Below are 18,796 nucleotides of genomic sequence, written 5' to 3' on the forward strand. Positions count from 1 at the left end.
TCCGTAACTCCTACTGTATGCATAGCTCTCAGGGAACGCTCGTCTCGAATCGGCGATATGTAGTATCCCATGTGTAACTCAGATGGAAACCACTGTTCCGGTTGACTAAATTGTCATTCACTTGTATTTCCACAGTCTCTTTGTTTACAAAGTCTCAGAATCTATAGACAGGACAAGGATTCTTTGCTTTACGTCCAACAGCTGTCCTTCAAGGATACTGCGCCCTGGCCAGTGTTTCATATAGGCTCAGTAGTGCAAACACTCTGACAATTGTCAGTTATCTTTATTAACAAACACATTCTGCCAGTATGTAAGGGTCGCAGAGAAGCGGTTACTAATTGTATATATACTTTACGAACAACAGCCAAAGCAGTAGAAAAGTTCACCTCCTAAAACTTTTCCTTCCACATAATAATTATCAGCTTCACCGTATAAGGGCACAAGCGCTGTAGTATAGTCGCAGACCGATGTAAAATACTAGTACTACACCTTCGTACGGTGCAGATTTGATACAAATGCACGTATTATATACACATCAAAAAAAGTTTTGCATCACCTCGGTTCTGAGAGTTCCGGAACCTGTACAGAAAATCGGAATAGAGATCAACATAAACATCATTTCAGCCCTTTTTACTGCTCATGAAAACCACTCATTGCATGTTGTACCACCATACAGCGAGACCTTCAAAAGTGGTGGTCCAGATTGCGGTACACACCAGTACCTCTAATACCCAGTAGCACCTCCTCTTGCATTGCTGCATGCCTGTATTCGTCGTGGCATACTATCCACAAGTTCATCAAGGCACTGTTGGTCCATATTGTCCCACTCCTCAACGGCGATTCGGTGTAGATCCCTCAGAGTGGTTAGTGGGTCACGTCATCCATAAACAGCCCTTTTCAGTCTATCCCAGGCATGTTAGATAGGGTTCATGTCTGGAGAACATGCTGACCACTCTAGTCGAGCATGTCGTTATTCTGGAGAAAGATGTGCACGATGGGGGCGCGAATTGTCGTCCATGAAGACGAATGCCTCGCCAATATGCTGCCGATATGGTTGCACTGTCGGTCGGAGGATGACATTCACGTATCTACAGCCCTTACGGCGCCTTCCATGATCACCAGCGGCGTACGTCGGCCCCACATTATACACCCCAAAAACAGCAGGGAACCTCCACCTTTCTGCACTCGCTGGACAGTGTGTCTAAGACGTTCAGCCTGACCGGGTTGCCTCCAAGCGCGTCTCCGACGATTGTCTGGTTGAAGGCATATGCAACACCCATCGGTGAAGAAACGCGATGCCAATCCTGAGTGGCACATTCGGCATGTTGTTGGGCCCATCTGTACCGTGCTGCATGGTGCCGTGACTGCAAAGAGGGACCTCGCCGTGGACGTCGGGAGTGAAGTTGCACATCATGCAGCCTATTGCGCACAGTTTCAGTCGTAACACGACGTCCTGTGGCTGCACAAAAAGTATTATTCAACATGGTGGCGTTGCTGTCAGGGTTCCTCCACGCCATAATCCGTAGCTAGCGGTCACCCACTGCCGTAGTAGCCCTTGGGCGGTCTGAACGAGGCATGTCATCGACAGTTCTTGTCTGTCTGTATCTCCTCCGTGTATGGACAACATCGCTTTGGTTCACTCCGAGACACCTGGATACGTCCGTTCTTGAGAGCCCTTCCAGGCACAAAGTAAGAATGCGGGCGTGATCAAATCGAGGTATTGACCGTCTAGGCATAGCTGAACTACAGACAACACGAGGCATGTACGTCCTTCCTGGTGGAGTGACTGGAACTGATCGGCTGTCGGACCCCCTCCGTCTTATAGGCGCTGCTCATGCATGATTGTTTACATCTTTGGGCGATTTTAGTGGTATCTCTGAACAGTCTGTGATAGAATATCCACAGTCAACGTCTATCTTCAGAAGTTCTGAGAACCGGTGTGATGCAAATTTTTTTTTTAGATGTGTGTATTATAAGGGCAATCAAACGAAAACCGACAACGGGATCATGGAATAGTTCCATTAAAAAGCAATTACCACACGCGTTAAGACGTTATATTCCACTGGGAGACGGGGCGATAACTGCCTGTTTCGTAGAAAGCGGTCGACCGCTGACGGAGATGTCAAAACCACACGGCCAAAGATCCGGTCTGTAGGTAGGACTACTATGTTTTCCAACCAAATCGCTAAAACGTAGCCGTCGTCCGATTGGCAGTGTGGAGCGAGCGTTTTCGTACATTACGATGCTTCCTCTGCTCATGGAGTTCCTCGAGCGTGGAATCACATTCAATGCACGGCTCTATGAAGACGCTTTGAAGAAACTACCACACATAATAATGTCAAAACGCGCAGGAATTCTGTCGGACGGAAACAACCCCACGCTGCCAATCGGAAGAATGCAACGTTTCGGCGATTTGGTTGGGAAACACAGAAACACCCTCTGTACAGTCCGGATCTTTCACGGTGTGATTTTCACATCTTTGAAGGCCTGAAGAGAGACACGCATTGACGTCGGTTTCGGTCGGACGAGGAAGTGCAAGAGTGGGGGCGGTTATGGATCCGTCAGCGGCCGACCGCGTTCTACGAAACATGAATTTACCGCCTCGTCTCCCTCTTTTTAATGGCATTCAACATCATACTCCTAAAACTTTGGCTTCATTGAAGCACTCAGTATATTTTAACGTCCAAATTCTGTGTTTGCTTTCAAAATTCTCTCGGTGGGGGTGGTTTGTCATGCTCGTCAGCGATATAAGAGCTTCGTAGGAGGTGCTCCGTACGTTATTGTAAAATGAATTATTTTATGGCGTTAATTAGCCATTTTGCGTGATTCCGTGTTACTCATAGAAAGAGAAATGATTTCTTTGTGCATTATATACAGATTAATCTCAACACCAGCCATAACTTGGGTATTCCTGTTCAACACCAAGAACAGTACAATTTCGATTCCAATAATTTCTTAATCCCCTACAATTCCTTACTGATTTGGTTCTTTGATTCTGTTCCAGTTGTTCGATAAATTAAATAAATTATTTTCGGTAATACGTCTTTGGCTATTATTAGCAAATTCTTCTGTCGTGTTTCTTCTCTTTGTATCTAGTGTGTGAACTTCGGAAAAACTATTCTAGTTATAATCACTGCGCTATAATCAAGAATGCCGATGAAACCTTAACGATTAGCCCAATTTAAAGCAAAATTTGAGTATGCAAGTACAAGAATACACTATCTATAAAAATACACTGATCAATAAAACGTTCAATGCCACTATGGGCTTCTGTTTTCGCATAGCTCTGAAGATGATGCAGTAGAATAAATCATCAATATCTACTTGTCTCCATTCAAGTCCTACACAAACCTTGGCCTCTTTAAAAGAATTAAAAATAAATTCTAGTCACTTCTGCCATTTTCTTCTAGCAGAAAAGCAAATCTACCCTGTGTCCAGCGTAAGTTTTTATCCTGAACCTTTCTCGCATTGTTGCACCAAAGCAATTATAACTCATGAACTCAGCAAGTTCTCATTATATGCAGACTAAAATCATCGTTTTAATGCTCTGTAAGACAATGTTTTATTGATTAACTCAGTTCTTCGGCAAATTCCTTACTCTAAGAACGACGAAATGTGCAGTTAACTACGCTTTTCTCTTTCCAACCATTCTCTCAAAACATAAAATTATAATGGCGGTCACTAGATAACTGCAAAAACAATCGTTAAAAATTTCCGAAACCCTACAACCCTCTCTTTAAAATCAATCTTTGTGGACGACGAGTTCGTGATATGCCATAACCTTGGTTCAGCCACTTTAAATCACAGGCTCTGTGCCGAAGCATCACTTCACAGCACTACGCACTGCGTTTATTTTCAGAACATGCAACACATTAATAGAAAAAGCCGTAACTTGTGAGGAAAATATTTTTATCATTTACAACACAAATCCATCATTATATATTATACGAAGCCCTCCGACACGTATCCGTTTCCGAAATGAAACCTATCATCTGATAGTGGAGACATGTCTGTCTGGCCGAGACATGCTCTTCTTGCTTTTACCACCACAATCCCCATCAATGACGGGAAACTCATTTCCAAATACGCGATTGGTGCACCGGATACTTCATCGAGAGAGGCAGTTTGTAGTGCAGAGCCCACAAAGAACCACTTCCTATGGTGTCTCCACGTTGCACACGAAAATAACTACTAGGAATGTTGCTTAAATTTCGGCGAGAAAACCTGAATTCTCATACACACTTCGTTAACACATAGTGGTATCTTAACTGGCGGTAGCTACAGTCGTTGAGCACAAATTTGACTTGCTGAAATGCGTACATAGTTATTCTCAATTTTTGACTGTATATATCGATAAGGACGCGAGAAATGTTCATCTGGTACTCATTTCAAATAATTCCATCGAAAATCGTCAAGTGCGAGTACAGAGGCATAGTATGAATTAGCACTTAGTAAAGAGGTACTCATCTTTTCTTCAGTTTGGCTAAACACAGTACTCGAATTTACAGAAGATAATCAGTCTCGGCCGTAACAGTGGCTTGCGACGTAAGCTATGTGGAGCATGTGTGTTCGGCAGGACGGGCGCTTCTGGCAGCTGGCGAAGGCGATGGAGCAGTCGGGGCTTGTGAACCGGCTGCGCGGCTCGCACCAGCCGTGCACCGTGCTCGCGCCCTCCGACGAGGCCTTCCAAAAGATCCCGAAGTCGCGCCTCGACCGCATCCTGCAGGACGACGCCGCCAGGGAGGGTGAGTTCTTCACTGCTTCTCATGTTAAACTCTGGCAAAGCTACTGCTTAGTCGTTAAAAAATGCTCGACGCTTCAGCCGAGAAACATTCCTGCAAACAAACATGGAGAGCTAATTTCGTTTGCTGCTTGTACTACATTGAGTGTTAATTTCGTCGCTGTATAGCAGAGATTCAAAAGGAGCATTCACATAGCAAACAAATTTTTCTTAACACTTAATAATGACAGTGGGCAAAAGTCTCTGGTACATGTGACATCGATTTTTTCATGGCTGTACATATTTATCTTATGTAACTAAGTCGACACGTATAAATCACAAGCTTTCTTACAGTGTTAGGAGGAGGTTACTTCGTAGCGTAGTGGCCATTCCTACTGCTGTTTCGTTCGCATATGGAATACGTAATAAAAATGACTATCTGCCTGCCTCTGTGCGTGATCTACTCTCTGATTGTCATGCGAAGTATATCAAAGAGACACTAGAACTGTAACGCTGTCTATTTCCAATACCGATTGTATCAGCTTACACAACAGGATCTCACGTGAACAACCACTACTATCATCTAACGATTCCCATTCAAGTTCCCTACACCTCCCTGAAACACTGCAGATATGCTAACATGTTGCAATCTTAGCATTGTGTCTCTGAATGTCTTATATTTCTGCTGTTATTCCCGCTTCATTGAAGGCTTCAAACATTGGAGAGATCCTCTTTAATGCTATGGCCTTTTTTGCGTTTTCTTTAGACGATGCATTCCCTTTACCCTTGCTCCGCCCACTATTAGCCAAGTCTACTATTCGTCAACTCCAAAACTAATGTCTTGAACGCTTTCCATTCCATGTTGATTTGTAATAGTTTTTAAATAAACAAGCTGAACCTAAAACATTCAAAACACAACACACACACACACACACACACACACACACACACACACACACACACACACACACAAGGAACGATCAAACATTTTCCGCCTGATGGCGTTGCTGCAGCAGATATGCCACTTAGTGAGACTGATACAGGTATATAAACACCCACATGTGGGGAAGTGATTCCTTTGTTATGCCAGCGTTGCTTAGATTTCCACCCCTCCAAGGTTCTATAAAGCCCTCCAAATCCTCGAACGCCATGCACCCCGCCTCGCCTTGCGCATCCTCTATGACCTCATCCCCTTCCCCCACCTTCTCCTTTTCCTTAAACACATGTGCACCCAGTATTTTGTCCGCCGCCTCGATCCCCTTCACCTTCTGGTGTCTCCCCTCCTCACCATCCCCAGAGTGTTGCCGCGCCTTTACGATTGTGTCCCACCCTCTCTCCATCTCCACACCCTCCACCACCTTTCCCAACGCAACTTCCAGCATCTACCCCTCCCAGATGATGAGCTTCGCCCTGACGTCTACCCTTCCTACCAACTCTAACCTCACCTTCCTCCTGCCTCCTCCTCAGGGCTCCCTCTCGTCCTCCTCCTCCCTTCTCCTAAGTGGCTTTCCCCTCCTACGCCCCCTTCCTCTCCTGTGCTCCTTTCAGTGTCTCTGCACTCCCTCCTGCCTTGTCTTCCCTCTCCATCTCCCACCCCATCTGTCTCCTGCCTCTTAGTACACCCACTGATGCCCCTACTCTTTTCAGCCCCTCCGCTGCTGCACCTTGCTCTCCCCTCCCTTACCATCCTCTCAGGCCTGTCCCTCGGCAGGTCCCACCTAGCAGTTTTATTCTTCATCGTGTGTGCTCCAAGTGGGTTTAAAGTGTGTTGTTCTGGAGTGTTTTTAATACTGTGGCCAACTTTTAACCTGTGCATGTGACGTCAGTGTCCTTTTGTGTTCTACAAATCGCCAACTGTGTTTTTTAACTTTATGTCGACTTTTTTAATGGTCCCCCCATGAACATCTCCATTTCAGTGTATTTTTACCTCCATTATCTCCCTTTACTCTGTTTTCTGTCCTCCTTTTTATCGCCTTTATGTGTAATATTTTCTTCTTGTATTAGCTGTCATCTCACTTGGCTGAAGAGCGGGAGATTGTGCCACTTACATCCCTCCCCTGCCCATATGGGGCAGGGGAATGGAATCACAATATTAAAAAAAAAAGGCAAGTGAATATCGCAGCATTCATGTCTTTCCGATGTGTGTGCAATAAATGCGGAAACGTGAATTACGGCGATATTATTACCATATGCTTCCAAAGAGGACTAACGTGCTTTTATTCTTGTATTGGCTGAAGAAAGACAAATACAGGCAGACATCCACCAGAGAATGAAGAATATATATGAGGCTCCATGTCCCTCGTAAACAGCCGTAGTGGAATGGTGCCCCAAATTCCGTGCGACGTGAGGTGCTGCTGCTTCATGATAACATACGTCCCCACATCGCAAGTATCGTAACACAGATGTTTCACAACTCAAGTGGGAGACACTCGAGCACCCGCCCTGTAGTCCTGATCTCGCCCCACGCCCTTTAAAAGGTCATTGAAGTTTAATATCACGTGCATCTTCTGTACATCACTTCTAGTAAAGAGATATTGGTGTCATCCGGCAAACAGCCTTAGTCCAGCACTTAAGTTGTTTTGCTTATTAAATATGCAGCTTTTTTCTCCATTATTGAAATACCTGTGTTTCATCTGGTGCTAAAGAAATCTGTTTTGTTTTGTGAGGGATGTCCAGGTCAGAATAAGAACAACACCCTTATCGGGCTTTTAATTGTTGTAAGTGCTCAGAGGCATTGTTTGAACATCATATTTATTTTCCCTGTCAGAGGTCACTCCTTTCTGCCGTCGGATAATGGCTTTGCAGTAGTGAAAAGAAAACTGAGACAGTGGACAGACTCTATACACTGAAGGACATGTATGAACACATAGTTAGCTCTAGTAGTAAAGGAAGTTATACAGTTGCTATCATTGAAAGTGAAGATGATTATGATTACAATAACTAGTGGCCATATTATTACAAAAAGAGATCAGTCCCATAGACTTCTGTTAAGGGCGTTACTAGGGATAAAAAGGTGTGCACTGTTCCAACTTCTAAGGAATTCTGATTCTGATTATCTGCTGAACAGATACGAATAGTTGTGACAAAACCGTTCATAGCTGGAATAATTCAACATTCTTTCGCCCTCAGGCCAACATATCCACGTAGCCCAGAACTATTAACCAGACATGTTTATCCAAATGATGCAATGAGAACAAAACTAAAGATATTCGCAAAATGCTCAAGTACATTCCCGACAAAGTTAAACCCAAAGGATATCATGAAAAAATTGCAGCTTGGGCAACAAAGATAGTGAGTGTAATTGCAATTCCATTATGGAAAGTTTCTTCGTTATGTTTTTGCCTTTTGATGATTTACTGTTCTCTGTATTGTAAATGTGTTTTTCAATAAACAAAATAAAAGTCCTGTTTTTCTAAAAACAAAATTTGAACATGAACAGGGTATAAGGTTAGGTTTCTTTAATGACAGTTGTTTTGTATCACGTCGTGCAATACGTTAGTGCACTATTCGCTTCAGGAAGATAATAAACTGTTTTTTGTTGTTTTTCAAAATTTACCTCTAAGGACTTAAGTCGTTTTGCGAATTCATGTATATTCACAAATTGGCTTTAAACTTTAAAAAAATACAATTAACAGAGTTCTGTACTACCAAAAATATCTAACCTTATATTAAACTAGAATACCAAGAAGAAATAAAAGGGTAGAAAGTACTAAGTTCTTAGCTGTGCGTATTGATGAAAACTTAAATGGAAAAACCATATCCTAGACCTGCTAAAGCGTTTAGGTTCGGCTATTTTTTTCATAAGAACAGCTGTCAACTTTGAGCATAAAGAAGTCAGTAAGTTAATATATTTTGTACACTTTCATTCCCTGTTGTCTTATTGAATAATATCCTGGGGTGATTCCTCACTTACATTAAAAGTATTCATTGTTCAAGAGAACGTAATTACATATTAATTGCTCTAACTCTGGCATAGAACGCCGTGAAATATATATCTATAAAACACTTTGATGATCTACCAACTGGAATAAAACGACAGACAGACAGCAAGAGTGCCGCGCGGGATTAGCCGAGCGGTTTAAGGCGCTGCAGTCGTGGACTGTGCCGCTGATCCCGGCGGAGGTTCGAGTCCTCCCTCGGGCATGGGTGTGTGTGTTTGTACTTAGGATAATTTAGGTTAAGTTGTGTGTAAGCTTAGGGACTGATGACCTTAGCAGTTATGTCCCATAAGATTTCACACACATTTGAAAATTTTCGAACATTTGACAGCAAGAGTGTTTTAACAACTCCTTATATACCACAGATAAATTCCTGAATGGTAATGATTAATAATTAATACAGAAAAATCCGTAACTAGCCAGCATGTACCCATACAAGTATTATTTTTTTAAGATTCCTGTTCAATTGATATGCTCCGCATTAAAACGTTTATCGTGAATCTGGTTTGGTTGACACGCATTAACTAACTGAATAACTCATCGACTATAATTCAATAGAACATTTGACAAGAATACCACAAGCAATTTATAAATATCGTTATTCACTGTTGCCGAGTATTGACACGCGAGAAGGAAACGTGCCAATTCCCCGTCTCATTCATTTGACAAGCCTTTTTTGGTGTTGTTTTATTGGTTAGCATTACGTTGGACGGGTGGAAGAACATCAGCACTGATTTCCATATCGTTATTACTTTCCGACTTGTGAAAATCCACTCAGCTACCAATGATTACGTTTGTTGTTAAACTGATCAGATGTCCTCAGCACCTTAAGTCTCTTTTAGCACAGCATGAACTCTTCATCTCGACTCGACGCTCGTTAAACTTGTTTCTTTGACGTTTTACTCAAATAAGTTTCCTATAACCACTGTCGTTGCCTACACCTGTTCCTGAAGCGATATGTTCTATTCACCTGGTGTTAAAATAGAGAAACACAAACTGAACTAATTCAAGATAAGACTGACTTACCCAGATTGTTCTCTGGCGGAACTGTTGTCTGTAGGAAATTATAATCGCTGCTTGAGTTTAAAGACGACGCAAAATGGCTCAGACAGTGTTTCCATCAGCTGTACCGAATAGAAGCTTTCTTTAAAATGTATGAATGAATGTAAGTTAATGCCCATAAACAAGAAACTCCGACAGCTTCCGGTTACAGGATTAGTGGTAAAATGTGGAAGCATGCCACATCGTTTAAAAAGCTGTGGATACTATTACAAATCAATATGGAATGGAAAGCGTTCAAGACATTAGTTTTGGAGTTGACGAATAGTAGACTTGGCTAATAGTGGGCGGAGCAAGGGTAAAGGGAATGCATCGTCTAAAGAAAACGCAAAAAAGGCCATAGCATTAAAGAGGATCTCTCCAATGTTTGAAGCCTTCAATGAAGCGGGAATAACAGCAGAAATATAAGACATTCAGAGACACAATGCTAAGATTGCAACATGTTAGCATATCTGAAGTGTTTCAGGGAGGTGTAGGGAACTTGAATGGGAATCGTTAGATGATAGTAGTGGTTATTCACGTGAGATCCTGTTGTGTAAGCTGAGACAATCGGTATTGGAAATAGACAGCGTTACAGTTCTAGTGTCTCTTTGATATACTTCGCATGACAATCAGAGAGTAGATCACGCACAGAGGCAGGCAGATAGTCATTTTTATTTCGTATTCCATATGCGAACGAAACAGCAGTAGGAATGGCCACTACGCTACGAAGTAACCTCCTCCTAACACTGTAAGAAAGCTTGTGATTTATACGTGTCGACTTAGTTACATAAGATAAATATGTACGGCCATGAAAAAATCGATGTCACATGTACCATAATTATTAAGCGAAACGGTGCAGAACATAAATCCTGACGGCCAGACAGGGATTTGAGCAAAATGAAACTAGTGACTGAGAATTATTCAACCCCGTCTATGAACGAAGATACGTTGAAAGAATGTTACAATAAAGAGAAGCAGTCATAGAATTAGCATCAGATTACAGTTTCGAATTTTCGTTGTGTTATTAGTATTCAACGGACAATGGGATGCTGCTAAACGGTACTGTCTTAGGACGATATATGAAATTTCTGTCCTAAATATAGGATTTTTGCTATAATATTTGCAGTCTGCAGTGCTAGGCGTAGCTGCAAGTATTGGTAAGGTATTATTTTATATTACTGGTACAGAATGAAAAATCCGTAATAGTTGTTTTTTAACTTGAAGCAAAGAGAGTAATATTACAAAGCAAGTAATGTTCCCATGTTGATATGTCAATGGACCTACCATTATTTGGTAAATAACTGATGTCAGAGATCAGATGGGTTGATGCCTTGTTGTTACAAGTAGCCCGAGCAGATGAGCGGTGAAGGTTAACCGGAGCTACGGGTAGCGCCCAGCAGTACTACCATACGAGTCCATGAGCAGTCACAGCAAACGGAGGACAATCATTTGACCAAACTATAGATACAGCAGTTAGCGAAGCCAGCTAACTGGGGAGTAAACCGTAGCTTTTGACTAGTGGGCTCCCTCCGGTTATCTACAGTACAATCGAGTCGACGAGGAAATATATGATATCATTATTTGCTGAAACACAGGATGTAAAAATTGACACTGTGTGTTCTAATATGCTTAATGTATCATAAGGAGGAATATGTTAGTTTAAGTTTAAATTCAGTGGTGTGCAAAACTTAAGGACGAAAGTAACTTTTGCAAGACGTATCACTGCCAAGTCACGTAACTCGATGAAACATCGACCACACACATAAACAACTGTTACAGTACGAGGGTCGTTTGAAAAGTCCGTGCAAAGTCCAAGTCCGAGAGATGGCACCACCGGCTCGTATCGAGGTCATTTTTAGTTAGTAGCATCTTTGGAAAGAAAGCACACCAAGTTTCAGCCATATTGGTCTATTTTTTGTGTTTGGCATTCGTGTGAATCAAGGAAGTCGAATGATTGTAAAAAAATGGAAGAAAAAGAATTCCGTGTGGTGATTAAACATTACTTTATGAAAGGCAAAACGCTTCAGGAGACTAAAGAGAAGCTTGATAAACATTGCGGTGACTCTGCACCTTTGATTAGAACAGTTTATAAGTGGTTCAAAAATTTTCGGAGTGACCATATAGGCACAAGTGATGCTGAACGTTCTGGACGACTTGTGGAGGTTATGACTCCAGAAATCATTGATAAAATTCATGATGTGGTGATGGATGACAGAAGAGTTAAGGTGCGTGAGTTTTCTGGTGCTGTGCGCATCACGAATGAATGGGTACATAATATTTTGCGTAAACATTTGGACATGAGAAAGCTATCCGCAAGATGGGTTCCGCGATTGCTCACGCTTGACCAAAAGCGGAATGGTGTGAAGTGTTGCAAGGATGGTTTGCAGCTGTTCAGGAAGAATCTGCAGGACTTTAAGCGTCGTTTCGTCATTGTGGATGAAACATTACTATACTCCTAAGACCAAACAGTAATCTAATCAATGGATTACCAATGAAGAATCTGCACCAAAAAAGGTGAAGTCCATTCCTTCGCCGGTCTTGGTGGTCGAGCGGTTCTAGACGCTTCAGTCAGGAACCGCGCGACCGCTACGGTCGCAGGTTCGAATCCTGCCTCGGACGTGGATGCGTGTGATGTTTTTAGGTTAGTTATGTTTAAGTAGTTATAAGTTCTAGGGGACTGGTTACCTCATATGTTAAGTCCCATAGTGATCAGAGCCATTTGAACCATTCCTTCCGCCGGAAAGGTTATGGTGACTGTCTTTTGGGATTCGCAAGGGATAATCCTCATCGACTATCTGGAAAAGGGTAAAACTATTACAGGTGAATATTATTCATCGTTATTGGACCGTTTGAAAACCGAGCTGCAAGAAAAACGCCGGCGATTGGGCCGTAAAAAAGTCCTTTTCCATCACGACAATCCACGAGCACACACCTTAGCAGTTGTCGTCGCAAAATTAGTGGAAACAGGATTCCAACTCGTTTCACATGCCCCCTAGTCTCCAGTCTTGGCTCCCACGGATTACCGTTTGTTCCCCAATTTGAAGAAATGGATGGCGGGACAAAGATTTTATTCAAACCAGGAGGTGATTCCAGCAATTTTGCTGACTTGCACAGTTCCTATTATTTCGTAGGGATCAACAAATTAGAAGAGCGTTGGACGAAATGTTTAAGTCTAAAAGGAGACTATGTCTAAAAATAAAAATTTTTTCGCAACCTTATCACACATCGAGATGCAGGCATCAAATTTGTTTTTTCCAAATGAAACTATGCAGCTTTTTGGCTTCAGAACAGTAGCTCTAGATCAGTTCTGCTAATCTCTATGCATTATCCGTAAATTAACATTGACAGCTGTTTTTTCATTACTAAAAGCCATTGCAGACCTAAGAATTGTTTATAGATTTGTAAAGGAACGACCTCAGATAGTTTACGAGAACCATTAATTAAATCAGCTTGGGCATACATCACCGTCAGAAGGACAATACACAATTAATCGAGAACCTCAGCTCACAGCGAAGAATTTTATCATAGAGAGAAACATGAAATTCGGGGTAGTACGTATTAAATATGAACACATGGAAAAAATAACTTTAAATATCTTTTCCTCCATAATTTCTTCCTAGACCTAGATAGGAAATATTTATATCTCTGAAACACACACACACACACACACACACACACACACACACACACACACACACACAAACTCTACCGACAATTCTACTAAGGTTTTTCAGGGATGCTTTATTTTTTGGTATAAGGGACACATGGTTGTCGACTGCTCGTTGCAGAGTAATAATAATGTAATTACAATTTATTGAGTTCGTTTCACAAATTACTTTTGTTTAAGTGAAAACACGTTCACAACAGCCAGAAAGCCTGTAATATGCCATCACCAAAACGCACAACACAACGCACAGATTAGTGCAATAACTCTCAGATGCAAAAGTAGTGAGATGTGATTGCTACTGCTACGGGAAGAGCTCAGCATAGCGTCGTTCTGTCGCTCTTGCAGTGCGTATCGGCCAACTGTTCACCAGCAGATCTACCCATACCGCTGTGTACAACTAACGCTGTTAGACGAACAAACCCGAGACCGAACCGCAGAGTACCGAAATCAATATTTATGGCGAAGAGTGAAGCTGACATTACTGTTGACAACAATAAGCACTGTGAGTGATCTGAAAAAGTTTTTCCCAAACAACATACACATCGCATACAGCCGTCATTTGCACTGTTGTATAGAAATTTTGGTACACACAAATACCGCGATAAATGGGGAAATGGGGATAATAATCAAACGAAATGCAATTACTCTGTAATGTGCCACTGGCAACCACAAGTCCATTTTGCGAAAATGTGAAGAAAATATTCCAGAACAACCTCCGAAATTTTGTTCAAATGGCGCTAAGCACTATGGGACTTAACATCTGAAGTCATCAGCCCCTAGACTTAGAACTACTTAAACCTAACCAAACTAAGGACATCACACACATCTATGCCCGACGCAGGATTCGAACCTGCGACCGTAGCGGTCGCGCGGTTCCAGATTGTAGCGCCTAGAACCGCTCGGCCATACCGGCCGGCAAAAGCAGAGGTCCTGTAACACTTTCTTGGGAAAGTGGATATTACATCTATTTTACTCCTCGACTTTCCGTCAGTTACTACGAACTGTGATCTTTCTGATACGAAGGCACGGCTCCGAAATTCTGTCGACGGAGTACTGTTGTTGTTGTTGTGGTCTTCAGTCCTGAGACTGGTTTGATGCAGCACTCCATGCTACTCTATCCTGTGCAAACTTCTTCATCTCCCAGTACCTACTGCAGCCTACATCCTTCTGAATCTGCTTAGTGTATTCATCTCTTGGTCTCCCTCTACGATTTTTACCCTCCACGCTGCCCTCCAATGCTAAATTTGTGATCCCTTGATGCCTCAAACATGTCCTACCAACCGATCCCTTCTTCTAGTCAAGTTGTGCCACAAACTTCTCTTCTCCCCATCCCTATTCAATACCTCCTCATTAGTTACGTGATCTATCCACCTTATCTTCAGCATTCTTCTGTAGCACCACATTTCGAAAGCCTCTATTCTCTTCTTGTCCAAACTAGGTATCGTCCATGTTTCACTTCCATACAAGGCTACACTCCATACAAATACTTTCAGAAACAACTTCCTGACACTTAAATCTATACTCGATGTTAACAAATTTCTCTTCTTCAGAAACGATTACCTTGTCATTGCCAGTCTACATTTTATATCCTCTCTACTTCGACATTCATCAGTTAGTTTACTCCCTAAATAGCAAAACTCCTTTACTACTTTGAGTGTCTCATTTCCTAATCTAATTCCCTCAGCATCACCCGATTTAATTTGACTGCTTTCCATTATCCTCGTTTTGATTTTGTTGATGGTCATCTTATATCCTCCTTTCAAGACACTGTCCATTCCGTTCAACTGCTCTTCCAAGTCCTTTGCTGTCTCTGACAGAATTACAATGTCATCGGCGAACCTCAAAGTTTTTATTTCTTCTCCATGAATTTTAATACCTACTCCGAATTTTTCTTTTGTTTCCTTTACTGCTTGTTCAACATACAGATTGAATAACATCGGGGAGAGGCTACAACCCTGTCTCACTCCCTTAACAACCACTGCTTCCCTTTCATGCCCCTCGACTCTTATAACTGCCATGTGGTTTCTGTACAAATTGTAAATAGCTTTACGCTCCCTGTATTTTATCCCTGCCACCTTCAGAATTTGAAAGAGAGTATTCCAGTTAACATTGTCAAAAGCTTTCTCTAAGTCTACAAATGCTAGAAATGTAGGTTTGCCTTTTCTTAATCTTTCTTCTAAGATACGTCGTAAGGTTAGTATTGCCTCACGTGTTCCAACATTTCTACGGAATCCAAACTGATCTTCCCCGAGGTCCGCTTCTACCAGTTTTTCCATTCGTCTGTAAGGAATTCGCGTTAGTATTTTGCAGCTGTGACTTATTAAACTGATAGTTCGGTAATTTTCACATCTGTCAACACCGGCTTTCTTTGGGATTGGAATTATTATATTCTTCCTGAAGTCTGAGGGAATTTCGCCTGCCTCATCCATCTTGCTCACCAGATGGTAGAGTTTTGTCATGACTGGCTCTCCCAAGGCCGTCAGTAGTTCTAATGGAATGTTGTCTACTCCCGGCACCTTGTTTCGACTAAGGTCTTTCAGTGCGCGGTCAAACTCTTAACGCATTATCTTATCTCCCCTTTCGTCTTCATCTACATCCTCTTCCATTTCCATAATATTGTCCTCAAGTACATCGCCCATGTATAAACCCTCTATATACTCCTTCCACCTTTCCGCCTTCCCTTCTTTGCTTAGCACTGGGTTTCCATCTGAGCTCTTGATATTCATACAAGTGGTTCTCTTCTCTCCAAAGGTCGCTTTAATTTTCCTGTAGGCAGTATCTATCTTACCCCTAATGAGATAAGCCTCTACATCCTTACATTTATCCTCTAGCCATCCCCGCTTAGCCATTTTGCACTTCCTGTCGATCTCATTTTTGAGACGTTTGTATTCCTTTTTGCCTGCTTCGTTTACTGCCTTTTTATATTTTCTCCTATCATCAATTAAATTCGATATTTCTTTTGTTACCCAAGGATTTCTACTAGCCCTCGTCTTTTTACCTACTTGATCGTCTGCTGCCTTCACTACTTCATCCCTCGAAGCTACCCATTCTTCGTCTATTGTATTTCTTTCCCCCATTCCTGTCCATTGTTCCCTTATGCTCTCCCTGAAACACTCTACAACCTCTGGTTCTTTCAGTCTATCCAGGTCCCATCTCCTTAATTTAGCACCTTTTTGTAGTTTCTTCAGTTTTAATCTACAGTTCATAACCAATAGATTGTGGTCAGAGTCCACATCTGCCCCTGGAAATGTCTTACAATTTCAAAACTTGATTCCTAAATCTCTGTCTTACCATTATGTAATCTATCTGATACCTTTTAGTATCTCCAGGATTTTCCCACGTATACAACCTTCTTTTATGATTCTTGAACCAAGTATTAGCTATGATTAAGTTATGCTCTGTGCAAAATTCTACCAGACGGCTTCCTCTTTCATTTCTTCCCCCCAATCCATATTCACCTACTACGTTTCCTTCTCTCCCTTTTCCTACCGACGAATTCCAGTCACCCATGACTATTAAATTTTCATCTCCCTTCACTACCTGAATAATTTCTTTTATCTCATCATACATTTCATCAATTTCTTCATCATCTGTAGAGCTAGTTGGCATATAAACTTGTACTACTGTATTAGGTGTGGGCTTCGTATCTATCTTGGCCACAATAATGTGTTCACTATACTGTTTGTAGTAGCTTACCCGCATTCCAATTTTCCTATTCATTATTAAACCTACTCCTGCATTACCCCTATTTGATTTTGTGTTTATAACCCTGTAGTCACCTCACCAGAAGTCTTGTTCCTCCTGCTACCGAACTTCACTAATTCCCACTATATCTAAGTTTAACCTATCCATTTTCCTTTTTAAATTTTCTAACCTACCTGCCCGATTAAGGGATCTGACATTCCACGCTCCGATCCGTAGAACGCCAGTTTTCTTCCTCCTGATAACGACGTCCTCTTGAGTAGTCCCCGTCCGGAGTTCCGATTGGGGGATTATGTTACCTCCGGAATATTTTACCCAAGAGGACGTCATCATCATTTAATCATACAGTAAAGCTGCATGCCCTCGGGATAAATTACGGCTGTAGTTTCCCCTTGCTTTCAGCCGTTCGCAGTACCAGCACAGCAAGACCGTTTTGGTTAATGTTACAAAGCCAGATCAGTCAATCATCCAGACTGTTGCCTCTGCAACTACTGAAAAGGCTGCTGCCCCTTTTCAGGAACCACACGTTTGTCTGGCCTCTCAACACATACTCCTCCGTTGTGGTTGCACCTACGGTACGGCCATCTGTATCGCTGAGGCACGCAAGCCTCCCCACCAACGGCAAGGTCCATGGTTCATGGGGAGGGGGAGGGGGGGGGGGAACGGAGTACTATACAGGATGATTCAGCTGCCCCTACCCATCGGTTTTGTGCAACCAGCAACACTTTCAGATACCATGCGCAATATTTTCATATTCTCCCTCACTATGTGCAAAATGTTAGTTCTACAGAAAAAACGAACAGCACCTTTATGTAGGAAATTTAATATTGCTCTGGGATATATATTTGCCAGTGGCCATCGCTTTAGAATTATTCAAGAAGAACATAAAAAATGACCTTCAGGCGCGTTTTTCTTGAATAACTCGAAAACCGTGACATCGAGCAAAAACGTATCTCAGTACGAAATTTTACTACATTAAATGTTCTACGAAAAGGCACTGTGCATTTTTCCCGTAAGACTAACAGTTTGTGTGTAGCATCGTTTTTGAAGGAGTTCCGGGTTGCATAAAACTCATAGGTAGTTGAATCACACTGTATATATACTGGTCTGAAATGCTTAAGGACGAGATAAATAAAGTGACATACTATATTAACTACTCGATGGAAACAAATGAAAGTGCAGTAGTTAAAAAAAATGGCTCCAAGCACTATGGGACTTAACATTTGAGGTTATCACTCCCCTATACTTAGAACTACTTAAACCGAACTAACCTAAGGACATCACACACATACATGCCTGAGGCAGGATTCGAACCTGCGACTGCAGCAGCAGCAGCGCAGTTCTGGACTGCCGTCTAGAACCGCTCGGCCACAACGCGTGGCAAAGTGCAGTAGTATGTTGCCAGAGGTTTCCCAGTCGTGCACAAGAAGTTGGACATCACATGACGTAAGATCAGCGTGACTGTAGTGACAAATGGAGCTGGCCCCGTAACACGAGGCAGTTCAAAAACTGGGAAAAGACAGCGTGTGTCAATTAGCGAGCAGTTATGGTGCACTCTGGTCGTGTTCTTCATTACGGTACGACCCGGAAACAACATTTGGATAACTTAATACTTAATATAGAGAAGAATCATCGGGAAATAGGAAGACGGACGAAGTGTGACGTGTGTAGTCCAGGAACATGGTAATGCTCATATCAGTGTTTCATGTGCATGAGGAGTATTCTGAA

At 42.2% G+C, this 18,796-nt stretch overlaps 1 protein-coding gene across 1 annotated transcript in view; it reads left to right on the forward strand.

Annotated features, from left to right (window-relative positions):
- LOC126298757 (transforming growth factor-beta-induced protein ig-h3-like) overlaps nucleotides 1–18,796 on the forward strand; it is a 309,651-nt gene that overhangs the window by 220,909 nt on the left and 69,946 nt on the right. Inside the window, exon 7 of the mRNA XM_049990203.1 lies at nucleotides 4,577–4,745. Coding sequence (XP_049846160.1) covers nucleotides 4,577–4,745 — 169 coding nt within the window. The remainder of the gene's footprint in view (nucleotides 1–4,576; nucleotides 4,746–18,796) is intronic.

Source organism: Schistocerca gregaria, chromosome X (genome assembly GCF_023897955.1).
Source record: "Schistocerca gregaria isolate iqSchGreg1 chromosome X, iqSchGreg1.2, whole genome shotgun sequence".
Taxonomy (NCBI): domain Eukaryota; kingdom Metazoa; phylum Arthropoda; class Insecta; order Orthoptera; family Acrididae; genus Schistocerca; species Schistocerca gregaria.